Genomic DNA, 14,801 nt, shown 5'->3' on the forward strand with positions numbered 1-14,801 from the left:
CTACTAAAGTGGCATAAACATTTGAACCCAAACCAGTAAGCTTCCATTAGGTTAGAAGCCTGAGGCAGCCAAGCATATTTTCCCCTCTTCTTTGTATCCCAGGGCAGACTCATGGAGGACGGAAGAGCCCCTGCCTGTTTCTTGGTGTTACTTGTAGAAACAGGTAGAACAGTGAGCCATCACCCTACAAATAAAGGTCGCCATGTCTCCCATGTTTAGGGCGACTGACTTTCTCCTGGTCATTGCCTGCTGCCCTATTCTGCCCTCTCAGCGCTGTATGGAGACTGGGAAGTGAGCCTCCCACTCACTCAGTTCCCGGGCTGTGGGCTCCAAGCCAGGAAACCCTACGTGGGTCAGAGATCCACATTCCTCGCCTTTTCTACTGCAAAGAAATCTGCCCTCTGTGATATGGCCTCATTTTTAAATTCAGTGGAACTTTATGAGAAGCCTAAACTTAATCATAAAAGGTTTGAGAAGAAAAATGGAGGGGTGTCAGGAGTTGATGTCACAGTTCACAGACCTGACATTTTCCTTAATGTCAAGTGGATATGAACCCATTTTAATAAGTTTTTTAGAGCCAAACTATTTAAATAACTTTATTTGATTCATCCTTTGGTAGATGAGAAAAATACATTACAAAATACATTATACAGAGGACTCACAGTACACATTACTAAAACACAATCTACAAGCCAGTCAGGGCTGGCATTAAGTTCAGAAGGAAGCCACACAGGCTACGAGTTGGATTTCAGGTCCATGGAATGACTTTTCCCCTTGTATCCCCTCTGTCTCAGACTCACTGTGTATTAGCACCCCTAATCTGGTGGGTGTAGGCAGAGTTAGAGCAGCATCAAGAAGGACTGGTGAACTCTCCATCCACCTAAAGCAGCAAGACATTCAAATTTCTAGAAGAAAAGGGGGGGGGCAAGGGAGGGTAACCAAATTAAAATGCCCATCTCAAAAGCATAAAAACCATCCCAGAGCTGGGTTTTCTAAACCCTGGGACCTTGCTTAGCCGTCCCTTGCCTCTGTCACGTCAGCAGGCGGGTGGTCCCACAGCAAGCTCATTCACAGGGAGATGCAGGCTTCGGTGCCACATAGGGAGCAGTCTCACAACAGCAGGTCCATCCAACACGGTGCACAGTGCCCATTTCCGGCTCTGCAGACTTCTCCCTTCCGTGCTTCCTGGGCCTGAGCCGAGGACCCACCACACAACACAACCACATGGAGCTAGCTGTTTCCAGGTGGCCCACAGCTTGGGAATGGCTAGAATCATCAATCCGAAGTTCATGTCTTTTCTTAGCTCACCTAATGAAGCAGATGAGAGGTGAGCAGAGACCACACGGGAAGGCAGGGAACCAAGGAATTACAGCCACTTAGCAGGTTGCTGGGATTAGAGAAAACCTCATGCATCCAGGAGCCTGGGCCCCACCCCTCTCATCTTAAAAGGAGTTTATGAAGCAGCTACTCGAGTCTCATCTTTTTCTTGGAAATTTCAAAATGGAGATTAGTACAAAGTAGCAGTAACAATCAGGTTGTTTCTGGGCCTCTGCACTGTAGTTCAGCAGGCCAGACTGTTCCAAGGAATGAATAGAGGTGCCGGTTGCTCCAGAGGCCTTTCAGGAGCCACCTAGGGTCAGATCAGGCAAGTGCTTCCTTCAGCTTGGTATTTCTCTTGTGCTAGCAGGAAAACGCAGCCTCTCTGCAGCTTCTCCTTGCTACCAAAGCATGGTGGGCCTGGCACCCCTCCTCCCTCCCCAGCAGTCAAGGGATGTGGGAATAAAAATAAGGATGAGTCAAGACCAGCATCTTCAAATTAACAAACTGTAATTGTTTTCCCAAAGATACATTTTTTTTCATACACATCCATCATACACTGTAACCAAAAAAAGCAGTGTACATGAAATAAGAGAAAATAAATTAAAAACCCATAGCATAGGTAAGGAGGCTCTAGTCTGGAGCACAGCTGAGTTTCCAGCAATATAAGGAGGCTTGAGAGTTTCTTTATAAGAATGCCTGCTAGCAAGGGTTCCAGCAAGGTGGTTGGTTTGTAGTCAGTCTTGAGTACTTGAAACAGTTCAGTGTGTTGTTTGTTGTTTTTCCTTAGCGTTTAGAATAGCCATCATTGTCCTGCAATAGGCAGAGCTATCACGTCCAGGAAAAATGAGGGAGGGAACCAGAGGCAGCGTGAAATCCAAATACAGCATTCAAAGGTAATTGGTCCAGTGGTGCCTGGGGGAGGAGGAAGGGGATGATACTCCAGGGTTAGCCATCTTCTTTTGGGGGTGTGTACCAGCCTGCACAAAAAACACAAACCAGCACAGTGAAAGGGCAGGCCCAGGTCAACTTTGCCCACCCCAATCCCTGAGGACATCTCTATGATTCCAGGAAAGCAGATCCTAGGAAGGATGTCCAGTCCCCACAGTGGGGACACAGGTGTAGGGAAGCCGAGGATACTTACCCGGAGGTTGTTTATTGTAAGGGAGAGAGAATGGTGAGCCCACCCAGAAGTAACCAGAATTAGATGACAGGACCCAGTCTACCTTAGACACCCCAGCCCCTGCCCGGTACTTCTAGGGGAAAAGAGTGAGGTTAGCCACCTTCAGACTTCTAGAGAACTGGGCAGATGCTGGATCAATGGACAGTAAAGCTCAGAAACCAAAGGTTCTTGTATTTGACTGGCGTGGGGCCAGGGCCTGCACGGGGCTGGCTCTACTGGGGCCAGGTTCCAAGCTCACCGTTTTTTTCGTGGATCTGCACCAAAGACTTGTAGGATTGCTGTGCTCTTGTTAGGCTGTACTGAGACTGGGGAGAGAGTCGCCAGTCAGATCACGGCCAGCTGCAGCCTACTGTCCCTCCTCTGCAGGCTGTCACCCAGGGAACCAAGAGTCCCAGCTTCCAGCACCAAGCCCCTCTGCCTGGGAAGGCCCTGAGGACACACCACACACAGCTTCCCTTTCCAGACCTCGGCCCACACCAACATCTGTGGATGCCCTTGAGGCCAAGGCCCTCCCTCCATTTCAGAGGCTTTATCCTCTGTCTCTCAAAGGCAACTTTAGCTTGCTAGTGGCCCAAGCTGTACTTGGCTCTCCATGGTCCCAGGGCCCTTACTTTGTTGGCTCCAAACTGCACCCGTGCCTTTCCCTTCACCAGCGTGGCGCTGATCTGCATGATCACGGACTCTATGGAGTAGGCACTGCTCCAGCCCTGGGGCACAGCAGGGACAAAGCAGGAAGTCAGGAAATAGCTTCCTGAGAAACCTTCAGCACCTTTCCCCACAAGAGGCTGCCTTTACAGAAGGGCCCTTTACTCCCAGTACAGTCACCACCTGTCCACCTAAGTTCCTGGGTACAGGCTCTGCCTAGTGCAATGAAAGGGCCATATTATGGCTATGACTTGTCCCCCCACCCCAATGGTAAGAGCTCAGCCAGCCCCACCCAGGCCAATGGCCAAGAGTGAAACAGGCTCACTCACCTGCTTGGTGAGAAGTTCCATGCAGATGGCACCTCCACCCAGAACATACCTGTAAGAAGAAGGGTTAGTCAGCTGTGCCTGGCCACAAGTCCAGTCCCTTCTTCACCTGCTGCATCACAAATAGCCTATTCCCTTTGCCCAGTCACTCACCCTCCAGAGAGGACCGGAGACACAACCCTGACGAACGGTGGGTCAAAGGGGAAGTTATCCTGAGAAAGAGGCAGACAGCAGTCAGGGAAGAGAGGCCTGCACTCTCGTAAGACTCAAAGCAGGCAGGGAAGGCTCAGTCAGGAAGAGAGCACTGGGACCAAGCCATCTTACTTTAAAGGAGAAGTTAAGTAAGATGAAGTCTGCTCCCTCCTTCTCCTTCAGGATCTGAAGATCATTGTGCAAAGCGCTGTCCTGGTCAACTCTACAAAGCAACGAATCTGGGCTCAGACTGCTGGGTCCTGACTGAGCAGCCTCCTATGGGCCCCATTGCCCACACCTGCTCCTGGGACCCTGCAACCAACACATTGGATGGGACACAAGTGCCCCTGAGGTTCCAGTCACTCCACTTTCTCATCCCAGAGCTGCCACTCACTTGAGGAGTTTGACATTCCAGTCATACAGACTGTCATTCACGAGTTCGACTGCATAGTTTCCTGGAAGGAAAGGAAGCATCAATAAGATGGGTCTGGACCAAAAGGTGGAGCCTTTCCTTCCCAAGAAAACGACTCAACCAGAACAATGGTGGTGCACGCCTTTACTCCCAGCACTTGGGAGGCAGAGGCAGGCAGATTTATGGAGTTTCAAGGCTAGCCTGATCTACAGAGCTAGTTCCAGGATAGCTAAGGCTACACAGAGAAACCCTGTCTCAAAAAATGAAAAAGGGGAGGAAAAAAAAAAGGCTCAAAGGGTCCAGGTTTGTCTCTGGATATGTGACAACCCATGCCTCAAGGAGCTCCAATCCCAGTCTGAAACTTTTATAAGCATTTGTGTGATCTAGAAATTCTCAGGGCTTCTTGTCAGCATCATACTGCATCCTTTAAAAAACAATTACATGAATTTGCTTATTTCTGTGTGTGTGTGTAAGTGCCATCCGTGCAAACAGCAGTTCTCTCTGTCATGTGGGTATCAGAGACTGAACTCAGGTCCTAAAACTCAGTGCAAGTGGTTTTATCCACCAAGCCATCTTCCGGCTCATACCATGTCCTTTTTGAGGAACTCCTATGCCGCCCCTGGGCAAACTCACCACTTTTGAAACTCTGTGATCGGTATATATCCCTGAGCTCCTTCATCAGCCGGTCAGTGGCCTGCACCGAGCCAGACACTGCACCCTGGGAAGGAGAGCACACATGATTTACTCCTTGATCTGGTGGGTAAAACTTAAGATAGTCTGGCATAGGGGGAGGATCCGAGAGATCCAACAAAGGAGGCAGCACTCCATACTGGTGCTGTGGCTGCTCCCCAGTCAGCACCCACCACCCTTCGCCTCACTTCTCTACAAGGCACGTACATTTAAGTAATCTTGCCTCTGGTTCTTTTTAATTTTCTCTAGGATGGCCAGGTTTTCTTTTCCGATGCCATCATCTTCAGATTTCTTGCCTTCTGCTGGCTCTTCCTCTTTCATTTCATAGTGATCTAGGTCTTCTGTATCCTGAGGTAGGCGTGGGAGCAGAGGAACACCACAAAGGCAGTGGATAGACTATCCTTTCTTTAGTGCCATTGTCCCAGAGCCCCAAGTCCCTGTGGCATTCTTGGTAATACATTTCCAGTTCTGGAAACAGCTTAGCCTCATTCCCTCCACAATCTACAGGCCAATGCAAGTTGGGTCTAGCTTTTTCAAATGGAGTCTCATATAGCCCAGACTGTCCTCAAACTCATCATATAGTGAGGCTAACCCCTGATCCTCCTGCTTCCACCTGTCACGTGTTAGGGATACAGGTGTGCACCTTTTATTATGAGACAGGGTCTTGCTATATATATATCTTTCACTGTCCTAGACAGGCTAGATTGAAAGTTGGAGGGATTGTCCTGCTTCAGCCTCCTGAGTACTGGATTAAAGGTGTGTATCAATACATCTGGCTTCCCAAGGAAATTTTCTTCTCTTTCTCAATTCTCAAACCATAGCAGCAGAGCTACAAAGAGAACTGAGAAAGGGACTGTCTTCTGTTCCCTAGGAAGATCCTGCTTCAACTGTTCCTAAAATTTCCTTGGCAGCAGACACTTCTCAATTTCTAGGTGAAGGACCTTTGGCCTCCAGTGATTAAAAAGCTTGTTTATTAGGCTAGACTCTCAAACCTTGGAGTCCTTAGGACCTTAGGCCTAACAGAGTAGACTAAGAGCCAGTGAGTGGCTCAAAGGGTACAGGTGCTTGCCGCTAAGTCTGATAACTGTGTCTAATCCTTGGGACCTGCAGAGTAGCTAGAACTGACTCCTCCAAGTTGTCCTGACTTCCAACACACACACACAACACATCTTAAAAATGTGAAGAGAAAACTAAATAATAAATTTCTTCTTCTCCTCCTACAATAGCAGGATCTGAATTGGGTCCCCAGAAGTACTCATTGCCAAGATGGAAATGAGGTGGCCCAAAGTAGGAGATGGCCAAAACCAACAACATAATTAGGTCCTTATTCACCTGGCTCTGAGTGAACAAGTGGCTCACCAAGCAGAGGCCACACAGAGGCAGCTTCAGCTCCATAGTCAGGTGCTGGGGGCGTGGTACAGAGGGTTGAACTGCCAGGAAGGACTGTTTCATGGCTCATCAGCCCACTGTGGGTCTGAAGATCAGTACAAAGTTACCAGATCTGGGTCCAAGGCTAGGAAACACGATCAGAGATACAGTACTACAAAAGGATATCCTGTAAAGTCCTGTACTAAGGGCAACACACACTAGCTTACTTTATTCCTTTATAACATTGAATTATCCTATCATTACCTTTATTTTATAGGAAAGTTGAGGTCTAGTGAATTAATTCTCATGCCCATTCAAAGCAGATTTCACAGAAGTAAGGTTATCTATCTGGCTGTGAAGCTCAACTTAACTATTGTTTATATTCTATAGAAGCACCTACAGTTAGACATGGTGGCACATGCCTGTAGTTCTAGCACTTGGGAGGTAGAGGCAAGAGGATCAATTCAAGCCATCCTTGACTATACAAGTGAGTTCGAGGCCAGCCTAGCTTATACAAGACCCTATCTCAAAACATAAACAAGAGTTAGAAAGATGGCTCAGCGGTTAAGAGCACTGGCTGCTCTTCTAGGAAACTGGTTCCCACCACCCACACGGTGGCTTATAACCATCTATAATTCCAGTCCCAGGGAATCTGATGCCCTTTTCTGGACTCCACAGGCACTGCAGGTATGTAGTGCACAGACATTCATGAAGGGAAAATAGCCATGCATTTAAAAGTGAGAAAAATAAAGCATCTGTATTTTTAAAGATTCTTTCAAGTATATTATACATTATTATTTATTTACCACCTGAAACAACCCTGTAATATGTATCATAATCTTATTTTGGAGATGAAAAGACTGTAGCTTAATAAGTGAAACTCTCCAAATAAGACAATCAGGGTGCAATTAGGGTCTGTCAAGACTCTTGAAGCCATCTGAGATGAGTTTGCCCAGTATTTGTTTGTTTTCAAAGAATGGACAATAGATGGTCATCTCCTTCACTCCAGGCCAGTCTTTACTCCACTGATACACTCCTTTCCCCAGTTGGGAACTGGAGTTGTTTATATTGAACGACCCATACTAGAGATAAACACTTCCTGTCAATGCCATTTCAAGTGGTAAGCCTACCTCAGGCATCTCCTCATCTTCGTCTTCTGAAGATACTTCTTCCTGCGTGCACTACAGTGGAGAATAGGGCAAAGACCAAGATCAGAACCCAGTGGGTTGCTAGAATGCAGCCTGACCTACCCCTGGCCCTGAAGGTCTGGAAGCTGGGCACTGTGCCCATAAAGATGCCAGTTTTTCTATCAGCCAGAACTGAATGGAAGCATGAGCCCAAGGGATGGATGACTTTGCTACCAGCCAATTATTCTCTTGCTACAACATGCCAGGAAAGAAAAGAAAAACAAAAAGAACTCATGGCTGCTCTTGTCATCTGCTCTGCAGATCCTAGCTCACCTTCTCTGAGAACCCTCTAAGTGACAGTGCATTTCTGGTTCTAAACAAAGGGCCTGGGTTGCCAATAGTTATCAATTCCTATTGCTAAGATAATAGTAAACACGTCCTCCTCATATCAACCTGAGGGATGCTGCCCCTGAGAATGAGTTCTGATAGGACAGAGCAGTGGGTAGTGCCTTATTTAGCTAGAGTCTCATCTGGAGAAGAAAGAAGCTGGGAATCACTGGGAGCAGTAGGAGTTGCAGGAGCAACCACAGTTCCATTTCAGTTATCAAGAATTTGTCGGGCGCTCTTTGGGATGACTGAACAACAGGACCCAAAGCCCAGTCCTCAGTTGCATACCTGATCCGCTGGCAAGGGCTGATCCAGCATTTCCACATCGGGATGCTGAGGGAGGTTGTAGAGTTTACACAGGTCAGAGATGATCCTCTTCAGATGCTGCAAGAGCTGGGGTGGGGACCACAGACACATCAAATACACCTCCCCTACTGCAATCTGGATTGCTGCATGGATGAGTTTTTAGCTCAGATCCCAAAATGGTGGCTGTTTCTCTAATTGGATAGCCCTCACAGTTACAGGAATGACTTTCCCTAGTGGACCTACCCTGGGGCTGCTACAGGAACCTGCCTCCTCTGACCTCAGAAAGCAACTCTCCCAAGAAGTCTTCCCCAAGACGGTCCACCTGGGGACCCCCACTCTCAGATCCAGCTGCCTCATAGGGTACTTTTATGGTTGAAACCTCACCAGGAACACATGCACTCTACCCCCTGCCCCTCACCAAAGTATTCCCTTTCTTTATGTCCACCAGCCTCTCCAAGACAGCAGCCAAGTTAGGGTCATCAGACTCCACCGACCAGATGGGGGGCACAGCAGGGTATGATTCCTGAGGGAGAAAGCAGGGAGAGTGGTCACAAGGGAAAACTGGGAAAACCAGTTTTTGCTTAGCCTTCCTTCTTCCCTGAAGACTCTGGTTCCTTTCCTTCCCACCACCATGCCCTCCACTAAAACCGCCAGTTCAGCTTCCCTAGACAAAGAGCCTGGGAGGGCCTGAACTAAGAAGCAACCTGCAAAGTTACTTTCTTCTAGAGGAGAAACCAGGGAGAGCTAACCATAGCGAAGAAGGCTCTGGCCTTCTGTCCTGTTACACTCAAGTTCTCACACCCAGGCTAGAGTCTCAGTGTTTCCACACTCCAGCATCAGGGAAAGGAAGATCACCTCCTAACAGCCACAGTGATGAGAAAAATGCAGGCTGTAGCCACCAGGGGAGGAAGAACTAAAATAAAACGGTCTTCAAAGCTAACAGTTATAGGGCATGTGTAGGAACCGCCCTCCGCCCAAGACAGAACCCTCTGAGACCCGTTCTCCCTACCACTCCCTGCCCTCTCTTCAGTCCAGGCATGGGCTGGGAGAAAGAAGCCTCCACCACTGCTACTGACATTCCCAGCATTCCTGAGCCACCATGCCAAAGGAGCCTAAACAGACTCCCCCACTCTACCCAAGGCCAGGGGACCTATGTAGGCCAAGCTTCCTTTAGAAGGGCCATGGGCACTGCAGCTGAGAACCCCCAAAGACAAAGATAGTAGCTGGCCTCTGGCAACTGAAAGGAAGCCGCTGGAGGAAGCAAACCTACCCGTAAAGTGAATCCACTTAGCAAAATCCAATCTTTGATGTCTCAACACATGCCAGGGAAGCCTTACCCACTTCTACTGGGGGTCTTAGCGGTGCCATAGCTCTAACCAGTGCTGCAGGAGAAACAGGACCGAAGATGCTAAAATCTTTACTTGACTGGTCATAGCTGGTGAGGTAAGCCTCAGCTTGGCTAGATTCCCCACCAAAACTCAAGTGTCTCATGACTACTCTGCTCCCACATCTCACCACCATGGCCTGGTTTGGTGGCAGAAAGGAATAGAAAACACCCCATGGAAGACAAATTGAAGCGTTCAAGTACCAGAGAATTCACAAGTCTGCCTCTCCCAGGCCACTCCCATTTCCAGTGTGGCTAAAGGTACTGCCCACTGGCTCTCTAGCAAGCTCCAGCAGGGGCAAGACCATTAACAGCGGGTGTTATCAACCAATGTGAGCACTGTATCACGCAGTACCAGATGTTACAAAATTACACCCAACAGTTTCCTCAAGGGATAAAATAAGGCTGGCCACATGTAAAGTGTTTCCTAATCTGGTCTAGTTAGGACGATATGAAGCCCACTGCGGAGCAATGGCACTATTACTGCTCAACACACACTAGCACCACCAGAAAAGGCAACAACCACCTAGGACAAGTAGAGATAACGCCAGAAACGGGGAGGGGAGTGGCAAAATTGCTACCAGCTGAGGCAAAGAGGAGTTAAAGGTTAGCTAGTTACACCAGAGTGAGATGAAATCCAAAGTGGAGCCAATTCAGGGAGCAGAGAGGGGTTGAACGAGGGATGCCTGGGCAGGTAACCCACAGGTGCTAACATCTAAGTGGCAAGAACTGTTGAGAAGGGGTCACTACCGAACAGGGCCGAGTTCCAGGCCAGGTCCTTCCAGCAGAGGCCTGGACTCTTTATTGGAGTTGGGGGTGGGGAGAAGAAATGGGCCTTCCTAAGTGACACGGTAAAGTTGTGGAGGAGTCATGGAAAGGCACCACAGCCATAAAACCTGAGGTGTAGGTGGGTTCCTAGGAGGGGGTGGTCGAGGAACACAAGTCCGGGTGTCCCTCGCTCTCAGGGGTCAACAGTAGAGACTGTGATTGCACCACAGAACCTCAAGCAAAAGAAACGAGCGCAGCCTGGGGAAAAGGAGCCGAGCCCCAAGAGGGGGCTCCGGCCTCGGGGTCCTCCGAGGGCAGGAGGCTGTAGGGTGTGATTTCGAGCACCAGACAAGGGACCCCAACGCGGTGCAAACGAGAAGGTCCTCACCGTGATGTTGCAGTGGATGCGGACGGGTTCCCCCGGTACCGATCCCCGAGAGGGGAGATGGGGTCCGGGCGCAGCCCCGGCCCCGGCCCCTCCGGCTCCGGCCAGCAGGAACTCGCAGCTCAGCTCGTCCAGGCAGGCGCTGGCAATGCGGAAGCGCTCGTGGCCGCGGTGGAAGATGGACTCGAGCAGCTTCAGCTCTCGCCTCAGGCAGGGCCCCGGCCCTGGGCCCCCTCCCGGGCCGCCCCCGGCCCCCGGCGCCGCCCCCTGGACCCCCAGCTGCTGCCCCGGCCCCGGCTGCTGCTGCCCCTGCGGCTGCGGCTGCTGCATCCTCCGCTCCGCTCCGCTCCGGGGCCGGCGGGCCGGGAGCCTCCGGCCTCCGCTCCGGGCTCCGCCGCCGCCGCGGTCCGCACTTCCTGATCCCCCCTTTGCCAAGATGGCGCCGCCGCCACCTCCGGGACAGGCCCCCTCCGCTCGCCGGCCCACCCCCCCACGGCCGCCGGAAGCCGCGCGCCCCTCCCCCTCCGAGGCGGCCCCGCCTCCGGCCTCACGTGACCTCCGAGCTCCGGCCCCCGGCACGTGATCCCCGCGTCTTTCCCGCCCCCCGGTCCGCGCCTGTCACCCTCCACATGTGACCCGCGGCCCACAGCTCGCCGGTCGAAGCGCCTCCGTGCGTGTATGTGCGTCGTGCGTGACCGCGCACGACGACCCTTTGCCGGCGCTCCCCCGTCACGTGGCCGGCGTGTCTCGTCACGTGGCTGGCGTTCCCCAGGGCTTGCCCCGTCGGAGTGTGCTTCCTGCCCGCACCCCGCGGCCCCGCCCGCGCGCCGGTGTCGCGGGTGCTCGGTGGACGGCGGACGGCGGCGTCCGCCCCGCATCCTCAAGCGAGCCGTCTGGCCGCGTCGCCCGCCTCTGCGCCTGCGGCAGACCCGGCGTGCGGTCGGGGAGGCGTGCTCCACCGCGGTCCGCTAAGCTGGTTTGGCTCTCCCTGCGGTTCCTCTACGGTCGTGTGACCGTGTCTGGGTTATCTACGCTCCTGCCGGGCCTCGGTTTCTCCATCCGTACAATGGCTCCGTAGAAAACGACGATCTCTCTGGCCTGTTCCAAGGACTCGGTGCGAGGATACCAGAGTGTCGAGTATGGCCCCTGGTCGGTTACGTCTGAGGGGAAGGATGGTGCGGCTTCCTCCACAGAGTCACAGGTTTGATCCAGCAGTCGGATAGAAGTCTCTCCAGCCGACCGGCATCCTCCTGCCCTGTCGCACTGATCCGGAGCAGTTGGGAATTCATGGCAGCACCGTTACATTCCCACTAGGTGGCGCTGTCACAAAGGACAACGCCGTCTGAGGTTCCTGAACCCCAGAGCTGCAAAAGGCAGGTGCCAGCCTCTTCGAGCCTGATGCATTTGAGCCAGTTCAGCCTGTGACCTTTTGGCCCTTCTGCCGCCGCCACCTTTACCTCTGTTGAAGCTGACTGTACCTTGCTTGGTTCTGGGCTGATCATTCCCTCAGTGATGTTAGCAGAAGGGCGTCCCTTGGCCGAGTTCAACTTCGGATTTTTAAAGAAATTCCATGTTATTTTATTTTTGAAGGGGGAGGACTGGTTTTCTTGTGATGTGAGCATCACGATCATTTAGCTACATACCGTCTTCGTGCACGTGCTCACAAGCGGGAAGCATAAAATGATGGGTTAGGCCAAACCTAGCAGTGGTTTCCTAGCAGTCTAGGAGGGTCGAAAGTCCAAGGCCTACTTAATGAGCTTCTGTCTGGGCCACATAAGTAATGAATAAGAAAAGGCTGGGGATATGGTAGGCTGCTTGCCTAGTATGTGGAAGCCCTGGATTTGATACCCTTATCACGACACAAAAACGAGTAATGGTAAGTCTAGTCTACCAAGGACTCCCTGGGCCAGGGATATTTCGCAAATATTTCTAATCCTTCCAACAACATTGCAAGGTAAGTGTTTTAATTCTTATTTTACAGATGGAGGTCAGGATCTCTAAGCTGGACTTGTAGGTCTGTGCCCATGTCCTCTACCCTATTCGGTCTGCTTACTTGCTTGTTTTATTTATTTTTTGTTATTTGTCAGGGTTTTGCTATGTAGCCCAGGCTGGCTGGAATCTTCATCCTCCTGCCTCAGCTTCCCAGTGATGAACTAGCTGATAGTCAGGCATACATCACCTTGCTCAGCCCCCACATGCTTTAGAACTTTTTACAGGTCACATGACTACAGCCCTGATCCAGGAAACTGGAACTTGAGACAAGGAAGTGGAACGTCTCTCAGCCTTCAAGTACTGGGATTACACAGGCACACACCAGGCCTGACTCGAGCCTTCTCTAAAAACTTTGTGTGTATGCATATTTTACATGCACATATGCACATGTACCACATATGTGCCTGGTGCCCACACAGCCCGAAGAGGGCATTGGATTCCCTGGAACTGAAGTTACAGATGATTGTGAGCTGCTGTATGGGTGCTTGGAACTGAAACCCAGTTCTCTGCAAGAACAAGGAAGTGTTCTTATTTACTGAGCCATTGTCCTACCCCATATGAAAGTTTTAAATGTATACATTTATTTATTGTCCTGAAGATTGAACCCAGAGTCACACCTATGTTAGACTTTGCCATTGAACTGCATCCCATAAGGGCTTAATATGGAAGAAAACACGATGAGACAACCCCACAATATTACAAACTGGTAAGCCACACCCCACCTCCCGAGGAACCCACAAGTCATGGTCTCTGGAGCGTGACGTCTTCTATTGCTGCTTTGTTCAGTATCACAGGTCTCTCATAAACCTCATATGACGTCATACCTAAAATAATTGGGCATAGTGTGGCCTCCAGCAGAACTGGCAATGAGTGCATAGGTTTGTTTAGTGAATTCTGGGGCAGGAAAACAGTGGGTAAAAGGTCCCTTCCTTCATGGAACTTGTGGAAAAGAGAAACGATAAAGCCATAATCTACAAGTATGGGAAGTGGACAAATGCTTCCTGAGCACCACCTGTGAGGCACTGAAGAAGCAGCCCCAAGTGAAGCAGACCCAGTCCTTCCATTCTCAGGTTTATGTTTGGCCTGGCAGATCAGATGCCACACAAGCCTAGTGCAGTTTAATCCTGCTTACCCACAAAGGTAGAAGAGTAAAGACTGCACAAAACTGTCCCATGATCTTCACCCACTATGCTATGGCCTCTGCCTCACCCCCATAAATAAATAAAAACTTAGAGAACCAGACATTTACTGTATGGACAGACTTTAACGTGAGTACCTCGTAGGAGAAGACTGTAGGTCTGGGAAGGTGTTCTCAAGAGTGCCTAGAGTGGACGGAGCAAGAGCGGACAAGTCCCAAGCAGGAGAGATGGCATTATGGGAATTGTAATTAGATAAATTTATTAAGACTGCTAGCAGGGTGACAGCCTTAAAAGCCAAATTGAAGGCATGCTACGCAGAATGGGCTAAGGGAAGGATTTTTAAAGGTGACAACCACAACAACCTTGTTTCTGTGGAATGCACAGCTGTGTAAACCACTTCACTCCCCTCAGCTGTGTGATGAGCTCTCTTCTCCCCATTCACAGCCATAACCGAGGTACCTCACTCCCCTGTATACAGTGATAAGCGGGTTTACAGAAGCCAGAGCAAGCTGTTAATCAGTTCATGGCAGTTACATCCTTCTGGGAAGGGTGCAGGTTCCTAGGAACTCATCTTTCAGAAATTTAGGGCAGAGGTTAATGGCTATGAAGGAGATACCTGGTACAGAATGGAATTTCCGTAGCTATCACATCTTGAAGGATGTGGCAAGTTGAAGAAACAGAAGAATAATAGGTCTTGAATAGAGGAGAATGATGGAGGTCAGGCAGACAAAGGCTGAATCTTGCAGCTGTTTAAGGATTTGAGGTTCTTTTGTAAGCTCTGGGAGGCTCAAAAGGTCAACAGAGCGTTAAGAAGCTATGGAAGCAAATGTCAGTACCGGCACTAACAGCTGAGCTTTGCAGGAAACTAAGATTTAGTTCTGAAGGGGAAGGAGTTTGGGAAGGAAGACCTAAAAGTTCCTAGACAAAGGGGATCAAGCACTCGTAATGCTGAGACAGGAGATCATGAATTTGATGCCATCCAGGGCTACACAGACACTGTCTTTAAAAAAAAGGAATTGGAGGGATATCTCAGTAGTAGAGGACTTGCTAAGCTTGTCCAACCCCTAGGGCATACCACTGATGAATAATAGAATCAAAGAATACTTACCCTTATGGAGAGAGGCTTGTGAAACAGTGAATGAAGAAGGGTAACTACAAACGTATAACAAGCACAATTTGC

The 14,801-nt window shown here is 50.2% G+C and overlaps 1 protein-coding gene across 1 annotated transcript; it reads right to left on the reverse strand.

Moving 5' to 3' along the window:
- Positions 1-1,810: 1,810 nt before the first annotated feature.
- On the reverse strand, positions 1,811-10,990 carry Ube2q1 (ubiquitin conjugating enzyme E2 Q1). Its single transcript, XM_075978409.1, has 13 exons — positions 10,494-10,990; positions 8,372-8,476; positions 7,936-8,040; positions 7,264-7,314; positions 4,973-5,113; positions 4,709-4,793; positions 4,058-4,118; positions 3,796-3,886; positions 3,625-3,683; positions 3,475-3,523; positions 3,112-3,207; positions 2,739-2,805; positions 1,811-2,297 (listed from the first exon to the last, which is right to left on the reverse strand). Exons 1-13 carry the CDS (start codon positions 10,818-10,820, stop codon positions 2,266-2,268), a joined length of 1,269 nt encoding a protein of 422 aa, XP_075834524.1. The 5' UTR covers positions 10,821-10,990; the 3' UTR covers positions 1,811-2,265.
- Positions 10,991-14,801: the final 3,811 nt, after the last annotated feature.

The sequence above is a fragment of the Microtus pennsylvanicus genome, chromosome 7 (assembly GCF_037038515.1).
Source record: "Microtus pennsylvanicus isolate mMicPen1 chromosome 7, mMicPen1.hap1, whole genome shotgun sequence".
Taxonomy (NCBI): domain Eukaryota; kingdom Metazoa; phylum Chordata; class Mammalia; order Rodentia; family Cricetidae; genus Microtus; species Microtus pennsylvanicus.